The sequence below is a fragment of the Ananas comosus genome, linkage group 15, assembly GCF_001540865.1.
Source record: "Ananas comosus cultivar F153 linkage group 15, ASM154086v1, whole genome shotgun sequence".
NCBI classification, from domain to species: domain Eukaryota; kingdom Viridiplantae; phylum Streptophyta; class Magnoliopsida; order Poales; family Bromeliaceae; genus Ananas; species Ananas comosus.
This window is the reverse complement of record NC_033635.1, coordinates 1,225,705-1,248,871: the sequence shown is the minus strand read 5'-3', so window position 1 is coordinate 1,248,871 and position 23,167 is coordinate 1,225,705. Positions and strand designations below refer to the sequence as shown.

Sequence of the window (23,167 nt, the reverse complement as noted above, 5' to 3'; positions counted from 1 at the left end):
AAAAGTTTATATGACTGTAGCATATGTTATTTTCGAGTTAAGAATCAAAGTAAAGAGTTAAAGGGTCATCCATCTCACATATGGAGAGAGAGAGAGAGAGAGAGAGAGAGTATCTCAACAAGAACAAGTAGTGTAACTGTTAAGTAATGCATGCTTTATGTTGTCTAGTGTTCAGGTTACAGCAAATAATTAGTTTAATAGAGTGAGCATTTTTCGTGTTCGAGGAATCGATTTGTCTGTAATTTTGGCGAGAGTCTAATCAAATATATCCTCTCTCATTATATATATATATAGTATAGTGCTTGTGTGTATGTCAACAAAGTTTTAAGGCATGGCATATATATTTTAACAACATAATTAATGAACCAAGAACCTATTCACAAAGAAACAAAAAGAGATTAATCAAGCAGTAATTAGTTGCGGGCTCTTTTTTTTTTTTTTTTTTTTTTTTTGAGAGAGAGAGAAAGTGTGAAACAATCGTTGTACTCTGTTAGAAAATAGTGTTTAAATATTTTTATATTTAACACTCCCTCTCACGTCTGGACTCGAAACTTTTTAGTCGGCCCATGACGTGTGCTTAAATTAAATGAAAAAAAATTAATATATTAGGAGCCTGGCGTGATTATGACTCGAACTCAGGCCTTCTACTCTGATACCATATGAACTAACCGTTGTACTTTAAAAAGTTAAGCTGTTAAAAAAATAATGTTTAAACATTTTTATATTTAACAGAAAAGGCATGTAATATTTCAAACAATTATATTGCTAGAATCCTACAATATAGTGTGCGTAATTTTTCAGGCATTCCATGTGATGGCTTTATCAGTTGCTTACTGAAATGGTTCTTATTCTGGAGGCGTTTTCAAATGGTGAAGGTTCGAATTCTATGTGTGCATATTTTGGAGTTTGTGGCCTGCTCACTGATTAGTGGTAGCTAGGTTAATTAGTTTAAAATAAGATAGGATTATGACAACTACGATCTATAATCATGATAATAATAATAGCAACAACAACAACAACAACAGTGATATTTCTGGTCAAGATTGATTGCTTTGCCTGACTACAACAAGAGAGTTACTTCCCTCGCTCTCATTTCTGCCATCTGGTGGGTGGTTTGGACGGAAAGAAACGACATTATCTTTCGCGATCACGCCCCCAATCCCGCCCGGTCTTTGGAGCGTGTTAAGTTTTTGGTGGATTCCTGAGTCGCAATCCGGTGACCCTGTTCAGTTTCCTTAGTTTATCGGTTTACTTTCTCGTTTTTACTTTTTTTGTTTTTCTTTTTTGTTGCTACTCTTTGACGCTTTTCCTCTTCGGAGATCCTGGCTGCTTCCACTTTGTAAGTCTAATTTATTTTCCGAATGAATGAAGCAGACATATCACTATCTATTTCTGAAAAAAAAAAAAAAACAACAATAACAACTGTGATATTCAACTTATAATTGCCTAGCTGCTTGTCATCTTCTAAAAATTAAGAATCTTTTGATCCCCACAAACTGTTTTGGCCGGTGCTGTTGACCTATTAGGTGCTTAATGAAATATTTAAAAATTAAGCAAACGTTATGAGTAGGCAGATCCTTTGGAATGCACATTTTACACGTTCCCTATGCATTTTAAGATAAATATATTTTCGTTAGTCAGTCGCATCGATATAGTTAGTAAAAATATTTTCATTTTAGAATAGATGAGATGTATAATACAAGTGCATTTTAGAATGTATGAGTAGTGATGCTCTTTAAATTTATTTTGCTAAACAATCAAAACTTTTTGTACTATATCTTCAATTTTTTCAAGAGATAATCTTTTCGAATGTAATAGCAAAAAGTCTTTATTAGTTACATCGATTTGATCAAATGTGTCGTATAAATACATTTTGGTATGTATTAATAGTATTGCTCTTCAAAATTATTTTATTTATCAATCAAAACTTTTTATATTCTATCTTTGGGCTCTTTAATAATATATAAAGATAATATTTTTGAAGAAATTTAAACTGTACTAACACAAGTTTGATTAGCAAAAAATAAATTGCACCAATCACATTAATATGATTAATTTCGGAGCATAATGTTGCGAATCGAATTAATTAATGCTGAAAAAAACAATAAAGCAGTAAACAATAATATATATCATAAAATAAGGGATGTGTGCCTTTTAAAACCGGCGAGGCTTAAGAATTAAGATTCGCTCCAATACTATATTTTCTTAAAAAAGAAAAAAAATTTGTAATTTTTCGATATCATTATCCTACTTATCTAAAGGGTTTAAAAATAATAATTTTTAATAATTGATATATATCATTTGTAAGTTTAACGGTGTAGAAGTATTTAAATTAGATGAAATTTTGATAGAAAATTTTTTTATACTATTTACTGCAAGATTAATATCTTTGATCTAAAATTTTAGTTATATCACTATTTTTGTGAGATTTTTATTTTTAGCCAGTGATTTTGAACTCTTTTGATCGTTAGGTAAATAATATCGAAAAATCACAAAATTTATTTTCTAAATAATTTAAATATGGTAAATCAAATCTAATGGAGTTGATCGTCGATTCAAAAATTTCATCATCGAAAATGGCTTACGAGCACAGAGGTCTCTGTGCTCCTAATAGCACATAACATGTACTTTATAAATACTAATTAACATTAATGTAGATGGACACTTGATGGCAAAATTATTTTTAAAAATTTTTTAAAATTGAGAAAATTTTAATTTCTAAAAAGGTATTTATGAAATAAGATGTTTTTAGAAGGGTGTGGAGGTAACTTCTCCCAAAAGTTAATGGGTATTGGAATGCACCAAAACTGCTTTCCGTGAATTGGCGAGATTTGGCAAAATCTTTGTGGGCCCCACATCCATGTGACTCCACGTGGACAAACTCCCCAACATTTGGGGCCCACCGTTTGTTCAAGAAGTGTCGAGTTCGGGCTCTACTTTTTTTTTATTTTTTATTTTTACTTTTATTTCGAAAACTCACTGGACACATGGACCGGGCTCTCCAGAAAATGCGAATTTTCGAGACGATATAATTTTTTTCGGAATTATAGTTTTACAAATTTATCATCAAGGCGCAAAATAAAAATAGATGATAATTTTTTTTTTTCACTTTTTCTGAGACCATATTAACTGCGGCGTACAGGGGGCGGTCCATGGAAAAAAAAACTCTCTCCCAAGTACGCTTTTAGGTGGGGCCCGCTGTAGTGGGATGTCATCCACGCCACGTCGTACGCCGCTTCGGGAAGTGTGCCGAACCGCGCCTCCGTCACTCAGATTCGTAGCCCTCACTGTACGACCCGGTCAACGGTCAGCGGTTCTTTGACTCTGCACCTCGCCGCTTCGTGGGGCCCGCATTCGAGCCCCCGTGGGCTCAGATCAAAAAATTATTGCGTGGACCGCTCTATGTAGACCCGGCCTACCAAAATTATTGGGTGGAGCTTTTCTCGTATGATTATTACATAAGTGCTAGCTCGTCTCGGTTATTTCATAGAAAGGTGCTATAATAAACGAGATTTTATGTAGTTAATTACTTAATTACAATGGAAAGTATCACTTACATATCCTTCGCACGTACTCCTCACATTTTCACGTAACCAGTCGTCGCCTTTTGTACATCAAATAAGTGATTAACATTTCTTAAATGACTAGTAAAGCATTTGGCGATAACGCAAATCCGCAATATAAACTCTATGCTGTCGATCGAACTAAAAGGAACGTTCATTCGAAGCAGGGGTTCAATCTGGAACATTATTAATTTGTTATCCAATAGTCGAGTACTAATTAATCACTACGTAGGAAGTGATTCGCGCATAAACTAACTACTACACATACTAAAATGTATATTTTCTCTTAAACTAAGCTGCAACATACATGAAAAGTGTTTCTCCTTAAACAGCTATTACATATCTAAACATCGACTTATATTATATTACACCTACTATCGCTTATTATCAAAATTTTCTTTTTCGACACTATTTTGCTCTGAAGTAACTCAATTGCCATTAATTAGATCTCTACGCTCTGGTAACACAATCGGATTAATGCAATGTATTCGGTAATTTAGAATATTGGTTACAGAGAAAACCTTCAATATTTTAATACTGTTGAAACTACCATGTAGAACACAATCCCCTGTTTTGTGATCATTTAATGGGACTGTACTAGCCGTCTGATTGGAAATGTACGGCTTTATTCGACCACCATTTTTATAGTTAAGAAAAACAAGAAAAACAAGAACAGAGACAACAGACCAGACCCTGAACTTGGTGGTACCATCAAATGTCAGTGTCACTTTACTGAGATTCATTTACTAAACTCCTGTCTCATTACAAACAAAAATATCATCTACACAACTTTTGCTGAAAAATCTTCTTTATCCTTTAGCAAAGGTGCAGAGGTACTATCTTATAAGTAAAATTATCTCTCGACGTGCGAGACTTTTTGACAATTATTTTAGCTATACAATATCCACATTCTACTCCGTTGGCATGTTTTCAAAATGGCGTAAGTTGAACCCAACAAATTTTAAATCGAGCGAAATATGAGAAAGCTCAGTAAAAATTAGCGTAAAATATCGATGGCGAAAAAACGGAAGATGACGAGATAAAGATTAGAATTTTTGCTCTCAGATAAGCCCAAGTTTAGGTTGCACTCATGCAACTTCCTCTAATATATGTCCAAGATAAAAATTTTATTTCAACATGTCAATCCGTTAGTACAAGATAAGCCTACGAGTCCGAATATACGGGATACGAATTATGATACAGATTATGACTCCCAAACACATAAAGATAAAATAATAAATAAAAATAAAATAAAATAAGCCGGGTGTTTGGACCGCACGCACCACCGTCATCTCGGTTTGTGCCGTGCGTGTGTATATTTAGTCGAGAACATAACTCTTGTTAGATGTAACTCGAAATCTACTATCGATTCAAGTTCGGATTTACGACTCGCCAATAGCTTCGCGGTGTGACCAATTTGAAAAAGAAAATTATGGAGGAAAAATGAATGTCTGTGGTGGGTAGCAGAGGGCTCGGGCCGACAGGCCCGAGCTCGTAGCCCACCACTGACATTCGCCAGGGGGTGCGGGGGACTCCGCCCCCTGCGGTACGGATCGGATCCGAAACCCGTTATGAGTTTTTCTTTTTTCGTTTTTGCCCTAGAGGCGTGTGATCGTAGTCGGTTGTAACTGGAAGAACATTGTATTTCCTTTTTCGTTCCATAGTGAAGTTCTCTCCTCCCTCGCCCTTAGTTTTTCCCTGTAAAGGATTTTTCACGTAAATCTGTGTCTATTTATTTTCTGCTTGTAGTTTGATTGTTTTTGTGTTCGTCATTTCGTTTCCGTTTGTGCGTTTGTCGTAACAACTCTTATTTTCTTCCAAACAATTAATTTGAGAATGAAAGAGTATATAAATAATAACAACATACTTTTTGTTTCCAATGTGGAATTAATTCTCACATATGAAAATCTTAATATGGGCTCCAAGATCCCAAAACCCATCAAGTATGGGACTGTTCAAAAAACTTAATAAGTTTTAAATCACCAAAAAATCAAAATAAAATTTAACAACTTTCACTCAAAAAGGTACATTTTACATCTTTAATCTAAGAATTAATACACAAAATATTTTACTTATACATTTTTTATAAAAATGTATATCTTATACTTTCCGTTCAAAAATTAGTAAATTATTTTAAAACTTTAGTTAAAAAAATACTAAGACAAGTGAGGCAACAAGGACCACCAAAAGGCTAGAGTGCAAATTTTAAGCATTGATCTAGATATACCTCCTTGAAGTATTAGTTTAATTTAAAAAAAAAAGGCAAGATAAGTGAATTAATATGGACTGAAAAAAAATCTATAACTCCCGCAAAAAGTGTATAATTAGCATTGTTCTTTAATAAATATCAAACATGCACTCACCTATAAAGGGTGTAATCCAAAAAATGAAAAATATTTTTGAGACTTAGTAAAAATAAAAAAAAAAAATGAGTAAAAATAAAAAAATGACCTGGACAAACAGCAATGTTACTAGTACACTCTAAAATAAAGTATATATTTTTTACTATCTTCATCCAAGAATCATTATGCCTTACTTATCACATTATTTTTTTTACTAAAAATTATTTATATTTTTTTGAATTTCACAATAAAATGTGTAAGATCTACACTCCCCTATTAGGATGTACAAAGAGAATTTTTAGTCAAGATATATAATTTATAAAGATGCTGTATAAAAGTATAAAGTTTAGGCCCTATATTGGGATGTATGTATAGTATTGCTCATCGATAAGAGGAGCTATACTTGCTATAGACCTCATTCCGAGTATATGACTTATACCTTACACCCAATGGAAAAAAAGGAGCTTCACTAGTCACATCATATGACAAATAAAATATTCTCACTTATTAGATAGGTTGAGTATAAGATATGAGATTTACAAATAGCATTTAGATTTGGTTTGGGATTGCGGAAAAATTACGTTACGTGCGGTGAGAAAGTATGTTGAAAAAATATTCTGTTTGTTTTTGTAAGTAATATTGCGTTTCGCGTATCGCGATGAGAGCAAATTATAAGAGGGGGGAGGGGGAGAAGGAAACTAGAAGTATCAATGTCTAGTATCAATGGTTAAATGTTATTAGTTTAACAAACGTTTTAATGTAACAAAATAGAATTAACTAAGTTAAAAAAAAAAAGAAGTTAAGAGGGTGTTAATTTATCATATAAAATGAAATTGAGGGACGATTCAAAATGGCTTTATGTTGAGAGAGCTATAGTACATTTTCACCTTTTTTTTTTTTTTTTTTTTCAGAAAGCACTATAACATTCTGTATATCTAAAAGTGGGTGCAAAATTTATACCATCTAATTAAAATCAATTTTAAAGCACTAATCTTATCAGAATATTTTTAAAAAAATTAAAAGTTTCAAAGAGTTTTTTTAACTCATGGATGTGGAGGGTGTAATATTTATTTTTTGCTGCATTGATATCGTTTCTCGAAGATGTCTGGTATGTAGCATCGTTAATAACCAACAAATTATATCTCGAGAGAAAAATATAATAAATTTTTTTTCTAATGTAATCATAATAAGACAAGTGAGTTTTAAAAAATAATTTTATTTGTTATGAACACTCAATTAATAATAAATATAATTGATATATTCTAAATTTTTTTTAAGTACGGAGAATCGATCAAATCCATCACACCAATCAAAGTCGGGTCCCAATTTGCATCTATCAAGCTAAGTCCAATTCACAGGTTCATACTATTCCTAGCTAGTTTAATTAGTTAGGTACAGTCAATAGTATAAGGAATCCAATGTTGATCCGGTACAGTAACCGGATCCAACTTTTGTACCCCAAAGTTCTTGCCCCGTCTTAGTCTAATTTCTACATAGGTTTAGGTTAGGTCAAGGTATAGCCTCATACTGATGCCGTAATTTGGTCAAAGTATATTACTTCTCTAAAGTTGTTCACAGGAAAAGATGTTTTTTTGTTTTTGTCATCTTCTTATAGATAGATAGATGATGTATAGTGGATTCTTTTTGTTGTTTTATCAAAATAGTCCTAGTCCTTTTATATTGGCTTATGAGATTCATGATTTGACTTTGCTATCTATATTCGGTATATGGAAATTAACGCTACATCTTGTTTCCATGTTATTTTAAATTTTGGCATGGATTTCATACGTAAGTAAAATTATATTGTAGTGTAGTAGATCTAGCTACCTTCTATTTTTGGTTTTTCATATTTTTTCGTTTTTTTGTTCTTAGTGTGAGAGGGTCAAAGATAAATATATTTGTAGTGACTAGTGAACATGGAGCCCATGCTTTGCCATATTTCGAAGTAGACCAAGTAGGGCAACTAGTGCACGTTTATGTTGCCTCTATTAATGGACTATTACTTCCCTTTTATATACTAACCCCAGTTGCACAACGTGGTGGTTCCTGAGAGGCAAACCTAGGGCAACACCTTGTCTCATATATACACCCCACATGTGAGACACGTTAATGGAGAGAGAGAGAGAGAGAGAGAGAGAGAGAGAGAGAGAGAGAGAGGTTGTTTGGTTGTCACTATATACTTGTTATGGATGCATGGAGTGGTGGGGTGTGATTGTTTCGTTTAGTAGAACTGCGCACATGGAGAGCATTGGGGTTCTCATGGGTTCGAACGATTTTGTTGGAGACGAATTGATCAACTTAGTTGTGATCATGTGAGGTAACACTGAGAGGGAATTTAAGGCCTACCATGTGAAGTGTTCTTGATAAAATTGCTTCATTAATGTGTTTAAATCCTCGGTTCTTGCGAATTACTCGGAAGTAGCTAGAGCTAATTACTTTTTCATTACATTTATGCCTCACTTTTTAAACCAGATCCTGCAGACTCATTTTGAGTTATCATAAGTTTCTACGGCCGTTGTGGTTTACTTTGACGATTCACAAAGCAAGCGAATTGTTTGAGTAAAGCAGTACGTGGACATGTATGGACCATAATGCTTTAGATGTCATCAAGATCCATTATCATCTCTTAATTTATAGCAAAAAGTTGTTGTTCCCTATCACTGGGCAGCAGCTCGTCACAGTAGGGACGATTATAACGTGTTAGGAAGATCAAGTAAAGGCCATATTAACTGTTCACATAAACTGATGATATACCTACTAATTAAGGCCTGTATATATATATATATACACACACACACTGTTCACATAAACTGATGATATACCTACTAATTAAGGCCTGTATATACACACACACACACACACACATGTTCACATAAACTGATGATATACCTACTAATTAAGGCCTGTATATACACACACACACACTGTTCACATAAACTGATGATATACCTACTAATTAAGGCCTGTATATATATATAGGCCTGTATATACACGCACACACACTGTTCACATAAACTGATGATATACCTACTAATTAAGGAACACACACACACAAAACCCAAAAGNTTCGTTTATTTTATTTAAAAATAAACTTAACTAGAAATGTAAATCAACTAGGATTTGAACTTGGGTCTCGAGTACCAACCACCAAACCCTTTGCCACTTGCTCTAGGGACGATCGGTTATACAACCCAAAAGTTCATGCCCCAAGCAATACATCGATTCGTTCTTGGCTTATTTCAACAAAATGCTTTGTCGAATTATTTGTAAGTTATAGCTAATCCACCTACCTATGTGCCTAAATCGCATCTCATTTCACGGCCCATCATTTTCAATTGTACGACATATTTTGTTGCAATACCTTGTCTCTCTCTTCAAAATCGTTATGTATTGGTTTAAATGGGTCAGCATTCTACGCTGTGGCGGAAGGTCAAGTAGGTCGAATTACATTCGAAATGGCGTGAGGCTGGGTTAGGCAGAGTCATGTTCGAAATGGCGTAAGGCTAAGAAGGCCGAGTCACAATCGAGATCCATTGGCGCTATATCTGTACGCTTTAAATGAATTGACGCATGGTTGTGTATTTGTAATTGCTCAAGCTTTTGGGATTAATGGTTAGTGTCAATGATCCGACAAGTGGTACCAGAAATAAAGGTTATGGGTTCGATTCCCGCATGCTGTAAATGTGTGCAGATACTGGAGAAAAAATTATTCGCTTAAATGGACCAGCATCCTACCCTGTGACGGAAGGCCAAGTGAGCCGAGTCACATTCGAAATAGCGTGAGATCGGATTGGGCCGAGTCATATTCGAAGTGGCGTAAGGCTAAGAGGGTTAAGTCACAATCGAGACTCGTGGACGTTGTCTCTATACGCTTTTAGTGAATTGATTTCGTATTTCTTACGGCTCGAGTTTTTAGAATTAATGATTAACGCCAACGATCCAACAAGTTCACAAGAACCATGCACGGACTATAATTCTTAACATATAAAGCAGTTCAAAATTGTCAAATCATCAAGTATGAGAACTCCCGTGAAAAAGATTAGTAAAAACCTAAGCCCACTGATTTGAGAGTGCTAAGACAAATCTTTTGGTATCAGCTCTACCAAAATGAATAAACCTCTAAACTTAGGCTTTGTAGTATGCCAATATCCTCACTCTTCTGACTGTTGTTCCACATGGGACTCTCATCACATGTACTTTGCGAGTGGCCAATGTTTCAGATATATTCTTCACTAAGACGGAGAAACAGATAAGAAGATCAACTAGTTGAGGATCACTGTAGGTTCTGCTTTCTCTTACACACCTTAACTGGTTATTTGAACCTTAGAAAATTTGGTATTATTACCGAACCTCAGAATGGTTTTGTAATAAGTAACTTGAAAGCGCTTTATAGTTTCAGTGATGCCATGATGGGCTAAACGTAGTCGAAATCAAGTCAAGCAAGGTATGTTTGATGTGATTTCGAGTTAATTTGGGCTCAGTAAGCAATCACATATAATTTTGCGCTCGGATGTTCACTTTGGACGTGCATCCCAAATTCGAAAACAACTTTTCAAGACAAATGACCTTTAGGTAAATTGTGGGGGTAATTCGACAAAGTTTCCGGTCCCAAACATAATCATTTTGAAGTCTGAATCATTAGTTTTAGCTTCTTTTTTTTTATCATTTAGAAACATTTTATTTTATTTATTTTGGTTCGTTTACTTTCCAAAGATTTTTGCTATTTCTCTCCATATATCTATTCTTGTGGTTCTTCATCTTAATCAAATAGCGTTTACCGTTGGGTTCTTCCCACACATTTTTACCATCATAAAATGAGCTGGCTGATATAATGCTTGCAGGAACGACCTAGCACCTTCAATATTGATGTCCCACATACGCAGGTGCATGCGAAGGACGCCTTCATGGCAACTAGAGAGATCTAGTCTGTGGTAGATCTTTCGTACGCCACGCTGTACAAAGTTCCTACAACCTTGGGTTCAATCAGTCCTACATGGTTTGGCAATACTATCGAGTCTCAAAGGTTTAATATTGTATCATCATTCACCATTCACCTGAAAAATTAAGAATGGAAGAATAGTTCTCTGAGTTTTTTTTTTTTTTTTAAATATGTTAACATAATGATATGAGTTCTTTAATTAGTTTAATTACGCACACCATCAAATGAACATACCAATATGTACATCAATAATCTACGTAGAACAAGCAAAAGTTTTTGTACCTACAGATGCACTTACAAGGGCCCGTTCACTTGGTTCATGTCACCATCGAATTGAATTAAAAGTAAAGCTCTCTCTCTTTCATAAATGACTTATACACGGGATGGTCGTTGATTTATTAGGTGAAATAAATACCAGATATGCAGGCTCAGCAGTTGGCCGCAGCCACTGTAAGTGTATCTTTTCACTGCTTCTTCACTGCACCTAATACAAACTAGGAAAGAACTGTAAAAAAGCTCTAGAGTTTGAGTGCGACGCAACTGCAACAAGCCGCTTCTGCAGAACGCAGCAGCAGCAGCAGCAGCAGCAGCAGCAGCAGTAGCAACAGCAAATAGTAATGGCCCAAATCACGTGGTGTCCAACCCTACAAACACTAGGACCGCACCATTTAGCCTCGCTGCGGCACACATCTCCTGCTCCTCCTCGTCGCTCCGTGGAGCTTCCCCATTGGCCACGTTAAAAGCATATGTTTCCCTCCGAAGCAAAGTGGAGCGTCGCAACGTGGCCGTATAGCAATAAAACTCGGGGCTGGTTTGGTTTATTTCTCTTTGGTTTTGCAGGGGTTTCTGTTTTTTTTATGATCGGGTTTTCTTTTGGGGCAGTACGTGCTACGTGGAGTTCGTAGGGTGTTGCATGGTGATCAGCAAATCTGAGCCGTACTGTGCCTGAAGATCGCGATCTCTTTGCTGGGCGTACCGTCCCGAGCTTTGTGCAATACTACTACACTGGTGTTACTATCGCATTGATTGGGTCCCACCCGAGAACTTTGACCCGAGGATGTGACTCGACCGTTGTAGGCTCGTATGCTATAGGCTCCTGTAGCATTTATGGTCGAGGCCCACTTTAGGCGGTTGTGGTTGGAGCTAGCTCTTTGGTCTCTAGCGTGTCATTTTCTGAGGGTGTACATACATGCCATACCATCACCTCACACCCTTTTCGTAGTAAGGCGGCTACCCTGTATCCAACTCTCTCTCTCTCTCTCTCTCTCTCTTACTTTTTACGGCTCCCTCTGTTATCTTTTCTTGGTTTGATCAAAAAACACCAAAAGCGCTGCATCTAAAAGCTATGAAAAAGAACAAACGTTCCATATTAGCTAAGTGTTATAATAGACGAGAGGAGAGAGGGACGAGAGAAGAAGAGAAAGGGATGAAGAACGAAAATAGATAGCAAACTTTGAGAGAGGTCCATAATGACATTTTACTATCACATGAACATAGACAATAAAACACAGAATACAGACTAAACATTTAATTAAACACAAGACGCGATAACAAATAAAACATCCAAGCCAAAACGAACAGGAGCTCCAAACACTACATTTCCAAAACTGGAACTCGACTTACTGTATCACCTAGTACTTTTATTATCGCTGACACTAGCTAGTAATAGTTTATTAATATTGCGGTCGGTTGCGGCGGACATTGATTTGATTGCCAGTGATTCAGAAGCCCTCGACGGTGGTGTTCCGGGGGACGGCGACGGCGGTGAGCGGGTTCTTCATCTCGAGGGAGAGCTTGAGCACCTCGGACAGGTCGACGGGGGCGGCGTCGGCGGGGGCCCACTCGAAGTGGTGGACCAGACTGGCGACCCAGAGGCCCACGGTGACGATCCCGAGGTTCTTGCCGGGGCACACGCGGCGGCCCGCCCCGAAAGGCGCGAGGCGCAGGTCCCCGCCGCGCACGTCCACGTCGGCGCCGCCCTCGGACTCCACGAACCGCTCAGGGGAGAACTCATCGGGGCGGGCCCACACCGCCGGGTCGTGGGTGATGGCCCACATGTTCACCATGGCCGTGGTGCCCGCGGGGACCACCATGCCGTTCCCGAGGCGCACGTCCTCCGTGGAGAGCCGGGCCCAGGAGAGGAGCGGGCCCGGGGGGTGGGACCGGAGGGTCTCCTTCACCACGGCCTGCAGGTAGGGCATGCGCGCCACGTCGGCGTCGGTGACGTGGCGCCCGGGCCCCACCACGGCGTCGATCTCGCAGCGGAGCTTCGATTGGACCTCCGGGTGGAGCACCAGCTCCGCCATGGCCCACTCCGTCAGCAGCGCCGTCGTGTCCGTCCCGCGGAAGATCATTTCCTGCCATGTCACTTGTTATTTAAACTTATGCCAAAACAAATAATGAATATATATTATTTAATTCTTACAAAACCCGCATAAAAAAAAATAATAATAAAGAACGTCAACGGGACGTCATACATTAATTGTATATTTTTATAATGTTTTTCACGTTCGTTATTCATTTTGGGTTCGAAAAGACCATTCCCAACAAAGGCGTACTAAGTTAACTACACTTTAATATAAAATATGTATATATTATTACGCGTAGTTTTGTCGTCTAATATCACCGCAGCCAAATGAGGGAGGCGGAACGAGGATAAAAGATGGAGCGAGCACTCGCATGCCCATGCGATATGGCACGTACCCAGAGAACCGCGATCATGTCGTCCTCTTCGAGCTTCTCGTCGCCCTGGAGGGAGAGGAGCACGTCGACGAAGTCGGCAGTGTCGCCGAGCTGCGGGGGCGAGGCGGAGGAGTTGTGGTCGGCGATGATGGCGCGGACGAGGTGGCGGACGCGCGGGACGAGGGCGGCGCAGCGCTGGTTGACGCGGGCGGGATCGTAGAGGTGGGCGAGCCAAGGGAGGTGGTCGGACCAGTTGAAGGCGCCGAGGAGCTCGAAGCCCTCGCGCACCATGCTACTGAGGCGCTCGGCCTCGGGGTCGCGGCGGGAGAGGTCGTAGCGCTTGCCGAAGACGCTGCCCATGATGTTGTTGAGCGCGGCGCCCTGGAGGTGGGGGCGGAGGACGACAGACCCCGACCGGGACTGCTCGGCCGACACGGCGGCCAGCATGGCGGCGCAGTCCGACTGGCGGCCCGGCTCGTGGGCGGCGACGCGGCGCGGGGCGAAGAGGTGGGTGAAGCCGATGGCGCGGGCGAACATGAGCTCGCGGGCCGAGCGCTTCAGGGGGCGGTCGGCGAACGACGGGTGGGTGAGGATCTCGCGGGCGACGCCGGGCTCCGACGAGACCACGGCCGGGGTGGCACCGACGGAGAAGGCCATGAGCTGTGTGGAGGAGGCGCGGGCCATGGCGCCGAGGGCGCGGTGGGGGAGCCCGCGCGAGAGCGCGAAGATGCTGCCGAACACGGGGAGCCCGCGCGGGCCCGGGATTGGGACGGCGCCCTTGCGGCTCCGGTTGTTCGCCCACGCGGGCCCGCCCGGGGACAGCGCCCACGCGAGCAGCGCCGCGGACAGTGCCGCGGCGGCCACCGCGAGCACGACGACGAGCCCGCGGTCGCAGAGCAGCGTGTCGGCGCCGAGAAAAGCCGGGAGCGCGTAGACCAACCAGCTGGAATCCGTGCACGAGCTCATCACGGCCATGCTTGAACTAGTAGCTAGTAGCTAGTAGCTAGTACCGCTACCACTATAACAGAGCCTTCGCAAACTCTCTCCCTGGATCTCTCTTTACCTACCTATCTAAATGGAGAAGGAGATCGATAAAAGAGAAGGAGAAGGGCTTTTTCTTGAGGAAGAGCACAAGGCGGCGAGGGATGCGCTGTGTGAGGATGTTTGTAAGGGCGTTGCGGGGGTATTTATAGGAGGGAATTAGGAGACATATACATATATACATGGAATGATATAAAGAGGAAAAGGGAGAGAGAAACGGGGCCGAGTCGCCACTAATTTTAATTCTCCTCATTATTAATCGTTGCATTAAATAAAATATTTTCTTATTTACATCGAATTTTATTATATTAATTATATACGTTTATTATTATTATTATTATTATTATTATTATTATTAAGGAAAAGGTGCAAGGAGGACTCAAACATATATATGTGTTACGAGAATTGGGTAGTTTATACCAAGTTACGTGGGTATTATTAATTAATTATTAAAATCACGATGATTGACTCATATTTGTTACGGTGAGGCCGAGGTGGTGACTGGTGAGTCTAGTTCTCGTCGAATTTTCCGGTCGTTGTCTGTGCACCGACATGGTGCGTTTACCTCCGCGACTTTACACTAAGCTACGTACACATCTTTTCGTCAACCTTTTATTTTTTATTATTATTACTATTACTTTTCATCTACCAACATTAATTGCATGTTACTTTTGTTTTTTAATATATTACGTAACATGTATTTAATTATATTCTATATATGTTTTCCTTCATGTTTAAATAAATACAAATAAATAGAAAAATTTTCTTTGGTATTAAAATGACACACATGTATCATACCTTGTGATTCATCTTAATTCTGTCTTTCCACTTATTAGAGATTCGATAATTCTCTGTTTGCACGATCCTATTTTGAGTACATGCTTTAAAATAAATATTGTTGAAATTTGAAAAATATTTATTTCTACTTGTTAGTATATTCTATTTAATCTTTGGTTGCATAATATCATATATATATATATATATATAATATATTAATCTAATTGATGTATGTTGTTTAAAATAAATATATTGAAATTGAAATGTTTATTTTATCCGTTAGTATATCTACTTAATCTTTGTTGCATATAATATATATGCAACCAAAGATTAAGTAGAATATACTAACGGTAGAAATAAACATTTCAAATTCAACAATATTTTATTTTAAAGCAACGTACATAAAATAGGATCGGGTAAACAAAGATTATCAATCTCTAATAATGGAAAGAGATATATATATATTAATAATATATATATATATTATATATATATAGTAGTTATTAAACTATATATATAGTGTTACTATTATGTTTTGGAAGCACGGAATCTTCAATATTTTTGATATTTTTTGATGTTGTGAACTTTCGAATCGTCGTACAGTTCTCCGTTAAACTTATCTAAGTATTTGTAGAAAATTTTTTTATAATTTTCGACATCATTTGCCTAATGATCGAGGGCTCAAAATCAATAATTTTAATAGCCGTAGTGAGCCGTTTGCAAATATATATATTACCTATATATAAGTCGGAGGTACTATCGATAGCACCAAAGATTTGGTGCTATCAAATTTCACACGTTAGATTTAACCTCTGATTATTTTTATCCGTTATATTATACTATTCGAAACAAACACTCACTCAACCTAGAAAGCCACATCATTCTAACACACGCCATTTTCTCATCTAAGGTCTAAAAATCAATAGCACCCAAGCTAACATTTCTCAATCTAAGGTCTAAAAAATCATAACACCAAATAGGCTTGGTGCTATTGATGGTATTCCAGCATTATATATATAATATATATAATATATATATATATATATATATATTATAATATATTATATATAAGAGAGAGAGAGAGAGAGAGAGAGTTTGATTGGGCTAATACGTAGTAAACTGCTCGGTTTTTACTACCCGATTTGTTTTTTATGATAGAGCTTCCAAATCGACGATCGGCACCGTTGAACATGATCTTGACCATTTAAATTATCTAGAAATCCAAATTTTATGATTTTTTGGCATCACTAACTGAATGATCAAAGGGTCAACAAAATTTATAATTTAAATGCCCAATAGTGTGTGTTTGCTCATTTAACAGTATAGAAGAGTTCAAATCAACTAAATTTTGTTAAATTTTTTTTTAAAATTATTTAAAATAAGATCTAAACTCTAGAATCTCAAATATAAAAATTGTATTATTACTTTTTGAAGATATCATTCCAGCCATTCATTTTCTGTTCACTTTGATGGACAAGAAACAATATCGAAATAGTGTGAAATTTGATTTTCCCGATAGTATTAATAGTTTAAATCATGTTAACGGTGCCGATCATCAATTTGGAAGCTCTATCATTGAAACAATCGGTAGTAAACGAGCGTTTACTACAACCAACCACGCCACTCAACCTAGGGGCCCACATCATCTCTACCGCACATTTTAAATTCAATGGCCAAAAACTTGGTAGCACCAATGACTTGGTGGCTATTAATGAATATTAGCCTAGTTCTTTTATATATATATATATAATATATATATATAGTATTAATATATATATATGAGTCCGGCTACTATACTTTTATGAGTATGACCTCTTGTACTCATAAGTTTTTGCGCCGTTAGATCTACCCTTCATCATTTTCAACCCATTTAGATTTACTATTCAACCAACCACCCTCTCATCCTAGGGGGCCAACTATCAACCTAACGCTGAAACCACTTTTTATCATAACCGTACATATTTTCATGCTGAACGGCTGAAAACTTATGAGTACAAAGGGCTGTATACTCATGATAAGTAAAGTACCCCAGCCAAAATATATATATATATATATGATGATATATATATATATATATGTGTATATATATATATATATATATACATATATATATATATATATATATATATAATTTGGTGGCTAAATGAACTCCCAAATTATATAATAAGATCTTTATTTTAACAGTTTCACTATATGGGATTGATTTTGAAACCAATTATAATATTGTGCCAAACGAGAAATTAGATAGAGAGTAATCCAACAAGATTAAAATGGTAATTGAACACTCAAATGATGGCTTAATTTTTTTTATCTTATTTGTACTTTTTTTAGTAATATTTAGATATTTAATCTGATGTTGTAAATTTTATATGAAATAACTGTGTTAGGAACCGACCGTCCCTAGAGTAAGTGACAAAAGTCTTGGTGGTTGGTATCCGAGACCCAAGTTCAAATGTTAGTTGATTCACATTTCCAGCTAAATTTATTTCTAAATAAAATAAACGAAACGGGTAGCGTGCTACCTATCTCTCAAAAAAAAAAAAAAAGTGTTAGGAAAATCTTTCTCCTAGATTATGGTGATTAAAATGTTTCTGCAAACCTCATTGCATTTTCGTCAAAAATCATTAGTCCATGTTAACTGAATCGAATTCCAAGTCTCATTTATGGGCGTTATCAATTTAAGGCACCTATTTGGTTAGTGCATGCATCAATGGTGCCGGATTTGCTTTTATTTATTGTGTAGAAAGATACATTTGATCTTACCAGGATTTTATTTATTTTGCTTTGATAGCAACGAAACAAGCTCTAGAAATATTAATTTTTATTTGGTGATCGGAATTTGGACACAGAAACTTTTTCCTTTCCTGAAAAGTTACTTGTCCTTTTAAATATTTCCGATCGAAGAAATAAAGATAAATATTAAATATGGAATGTTTACTACAATAGTAAGTATGTATTGGCATTGCAAATTTCAGAGGAATTGCAAACCAGGTTTTGTTCATTTTGCTAGGAAATATTTAGTCTCAGGATTTCAACCCTATTCGTCTAAACGCTAATTTGATATACAGGAATGAGTCTCTAACATAAACCTTAATTAGCGATGGTTTATCTGGACTAATAGCCTGCTGGTGGATCATTTGGGAGACCAGAAATGACGTGATTTTAAGGAAAAATCAGACTGATCCAATCCGTTGTTGCTTTAAGGTTAAACAGCTGACGTCTCTGTGGAAAAAACTTCATCCCGTGGAAAGACACTAATTTTATTTTATTTTATTTTATTTTATTTTTCTTTTTTTCGTCTTCGATTTTGCCCTCCTTTTTATCTCTTCAAAGGCCTTTTTGCCTCACCCATATAGCTAAGTTCATATTCTAAATGAATGAAACAGATAGTATGCTATTTTTTTCTCAAAAAAAAAAAAAACCATAATTATATTCTCATTCAAATTCAAAATGATCACGTACACGTATAAGCAACTATAGTATAACAATATAATTTCACAAAGCATGCCTCCTCAAACAAGGGAAGGAGAATATTTGTATTCCTTCATTTACCAATTTACCTTTTAAGTATACGAAGGATCTATTACGATTTACGAACACAAAACATAACAGGCTAATTACGATATATAGAACAAATGTAATAATTTCTCTGCTAACATCGTAGAACAAGGGAAGGAGAATATGTGTATTCCTCCATTTACCAATTTATCTTTTTAAATGTATGCAGGTTCTATTGAGAACGCAAAACATAATAGTCTAATTACTATAGATAGAACAAATATAATAATCTCTATGCTAACGTGTTTTCTCTTGTGCACTAGCAATAAAGAAAGAAATAATATGATAACTAAAAACGAATATGATATAGCACGCATATACATAGTAGAATTTGCATGCTTGGGTGCTTAATTATCGTGATGTTTTAGTCGAAAACTTAGTGAAAATTATATTGCGAAAATTACATTGCGAGCTTTACAAGTTCATATGCATGTACGGTGCAAATGAGCTCCATCTAATTCCTAATAATTTGTCATAACAAATAATCCGTACAGTTCCTCATGCATGAAGGTGCAAAACATAAAATAATAGGGTTCGAACTTTAATTTGAACCAGTTGGGGTTCGGGGTCGCTTGAGGCTCAAGCAACGCATTGGGGTGCGAGCGCAACGTGACGCTTCGATGCTCGGTTTGAAATGATATAAGGGAGATGCGAGGGGAGGGGTACGTAGGTGAGCAAAAATATTCCCTGGAACTTGTACACCATGTCATCGGTGTACCACGTAATCATTTACCATGCTTTTCTTAGAGCCTCTTAATTCTAATATTAATTACTTAATTTAAAGAAAAAATTATTTTTGCATTTTGCAATGAACGAAGCTTAATTACTGTGTAGTGGTTGGTACATGGCAGGACGAGTTGATGTGGTGGATCAGGAGGCACAGGCCCTTTTTTTTTTTTTTTTTTTTTTTTTTTNAATGCTGTTAAAATTAATTCAATCTTGATACATTTTCTTCATAGCGGAATTAAAAAGTTCTAAATGATAATTTTTATTTTTCCACCTCACAATTGTAATTCTAATTCTATCACAACAACAGATTAGACTTTTTTAAATAATTTATGCAAAGCCCTACTAAAATATTTAACCTAAAACAAAAGTATAGGACCAAGTAAGCCCTAATATATTTTGAAAATATCCAGATTTAAACCAAGATGGCAAGATTAAAATATGAAATATCACAATAAAATTAAGAATAAATAAAACAATTGAAAATTCCCATCATATGCAAATCTAGGAATTATTAGAGGAAATATTATGGGAGGAAAGGAGTTTTTTCTACTGACTTTTTTTTTTTTTTTTTTTTTTTTTTTTTTGCTGGTATGAAAATAAGATAGTACATCAAATTGATCGTGGATTCAAATCATATAATTCTCTAATTGCACTAATCTGATGATCATATGGTTTTTATTATTTTGCTTGTAAGTAAGAACAAGTAAATATAGTTAATAGTGGGCAATTTCATCAGCATCCTCTCAAATTTATAAATTTCATAGATACTCTTATAAAAGTTAAAATATCATACATATTTCCTTAAAATATAGAAAATCATCATAAATATCTCTACTGACCGTTAAAATAACATTAGTTAAGAGGTTAAGTAATGAAATGACGAATTTACTCCTAATTGTTTGATGTACTACTTGAGAAATGTACTGAAGGTCCCTCAACTATATGCTATTTTGAAATAATTCTCTTAACTTTGTAGTTTTTTATTAAAACCCCTTAACTTTTAGTTTTTTAAAATTTAGAGATTTAGTGCCAAAAAAGGAAAATTTATAAAATTTAACACAAAATTTCAGCTAAAATAACTAAAATAATTTAATTTCAAACGGTAAAATGTATGGAGACCCCTCAACTATAGACAATTTTGATATTAGAACCCTCAACTTCAATTTTTTTTGGTTGACACCCCTTTAACCTCTATTTTTTTTAATTTGAGTTTTCATATTTATTCATTATTAAATTTATTAGTTATTAACTACTAATTGGTTTAGTGTTACTAAGAAGTAAGCAAAGTTATTAAATTTGGTGAGATCACCAATGAATTTGATAAATTTAATAAATTTTTAATTAAAATCACTTAATTTTTAAAAATTAAAAATAAGAAGATCTCGGCCAAAAGAGTGAAAGTTGAGGGGGCCATTTCAAAAAGACCTATAGTTGCTCAGGTTTTTACATTTTCACCTTCCGAAAAAATTAGAAGTCTAAGTCTCAATAAAAAAATAAAAAATAAGTTGATGGTGGCATTTTAAATAGCCCACAATAGAGGGGTTCTATACTATTAAAAAAGTCACATTTAATATGTTGTACCGAGGTAAAACTGGTATTTAATATATATAACGATACTTTTTAACGAAAAGTTATGTTATATTTATGATTATTTCTAAATTTTTTTTTAAAAATTATTATATTTTAATTTTTAGAGGAGTGTTGATGAAATTTTAATCTCCGAAAAGAGGACGTACGAAAATTTTCCTAATTAATATCACTTGCATTTAGAATGAATTAAGCTGTTATACAAATGCAATATTACCTAGTGTATGCATATCATGGGAAATTAAAAAAGAAAAAAAGGTAATTATGGGGTGGCCACGTACGTACCAAGGACGAACAGCTATAGGGCAAAGAGTTCTGGGCAGTACATTTGTTTTGGAACCTTCCATGATCCTATTGTGGGGTAGGATAGCCTAGCTATGTTCATATATATATATATATATATATATATATATTACGTGTTGTGTAGCTTTGTCGGTTGGCAAGTTGCTGTGTGCTGCATAGTTTGCATGTCCTACACCTACACATCTACACTCTCTCTTAATTTCTCTACTAATTAAAGAGGATTTAGTTCTTAGAGATACNTAGCCCTACTCTATATATATATATATATATATATATATTACGTGTTGTCTAGCTTTGTCGGTTGGTAAGTTGCTGTGTGCTGCATAGTTTGCATGTCCTACACCTACACATCTACACTCTCTCTTAATTTCTCTACTAATTAAAGAGGATTTAGTTCTTAGAGATACCTCTCATCGAATCCCAACATCAATGTTTATAAAATAAATTAACCATAATATATATGTTCCTAGCTAATTATTAACCAATCATATATTTTAGGGAGGAGAATACACGTTTAAATCGCGGGGGATTAACAACAACAATAGTTAATTGATTAGGATACGGAGGAAAAGAAAAAAAAAACATGATAAAAGAAGAGTTCAAAATTATAATACCAGCATCCAGCGTGCGTTGTGCAATATTGAGCTCGTGGACCGCTACCATGACTTGATGTATTGAGTTTAATTACTATTTTTGTGGAGTTGTAGAAAACTGAATACAATTGGCAAATACCATATTAAGAGTGGTGGTCTCAGCTCATAATATTAAAAATGGTACCATGTGTGTGTGTCTATATATATATATATATATATATATAAAAGTTTTAATCCCCTTTCACGTAGGTACTTGACTTTGATTTGCAAGTGTGAACTCCTCATTAGACACAGTACACGCATGTTCCTTACATAGTTGACAAAGGTCCCCTCATATTAAGTTTAGAACTCTTAATGGTACTTAATTATTCTTCTCTTTGTTAATTTTCCTTTAGCTTTCTCACTAACTTCTTTGATTTGATCAAAGCGGCTAAAATATTTTCAAGTCAATAGCCTGAATTCTCGCAAATTAGCTAGGGCCCTTGTCGATGATTCTCCGTGTGCCGTTGATTGCCTTTCTAGCTACGCGAGGGCATCCTTCGAGGCAATATCGATCTATCTCTAAGATTTCATGTCTAATTAACAATATACAAACTCTAATTAACTGCTCTTTCCTCCTCCTAATCACTGCAGAACATGCACTGCGCTTCGTGCTCGAAGTTTTATAATTCAGCTTCGAATTCTTAAGTAAATTTTTTTTAGGTTTCACTTAACTAAACCAAATTGTTTGGTTGGTTCATGTAACTTGGATTTGGTGAATCCGGTTAGCCGCCCCTTGAACGAAGGTTAAAAAAAAAAAAAAAGGTGACTTGAGATGTGCAACAGAACTTGGTGACTCGATCGAGATGTGTACAAATCTAGGTGACTTGAGATGCGCAGCAAATCTAGGGGAAATTAACGTGCAAACTATTCATTGAACTTACCCTGCATCAGACGAGCTAATTGGTTTGTTTCATGCATGAGTTGATTCATTTCTTTCGTGCAAGCGTGTAATTTAGCTATTCTGATAGTGTTGCAAGTAGCTACGTGGAGTATAGTGGTGACAAATCAATT

The 23,167-nt window shown here is 36.2% G+C and overlaps 1 protein-coding gene across 1 annotated transcript; it reads right to left on the bottom strand.

Annotated features, from left to right (window-relative positions):
- LOC109721190 (cytochrome P450 78A11) lies at nucleotides 12,470-14,666 on the bottom strand. Its single transcript, XM_020248640.1, has 2 exons — nucleotides 13,548-14,666; nucleotides 12,470-13,201 (listed from the first exon to the last, which is right to left on the bottom strand). Exons 1-2 carry the CDS (start codon nucleotides 14,499-14,501, stop codon nucleotides 12,566-12,568), a joined length of 1,590 nt encoding a protein of 529 aa, XP_020104229.1. The 5' UTR covers nucleotides 14,502-14,666; the 3' UTR covers nucleotides 12,470-12,565.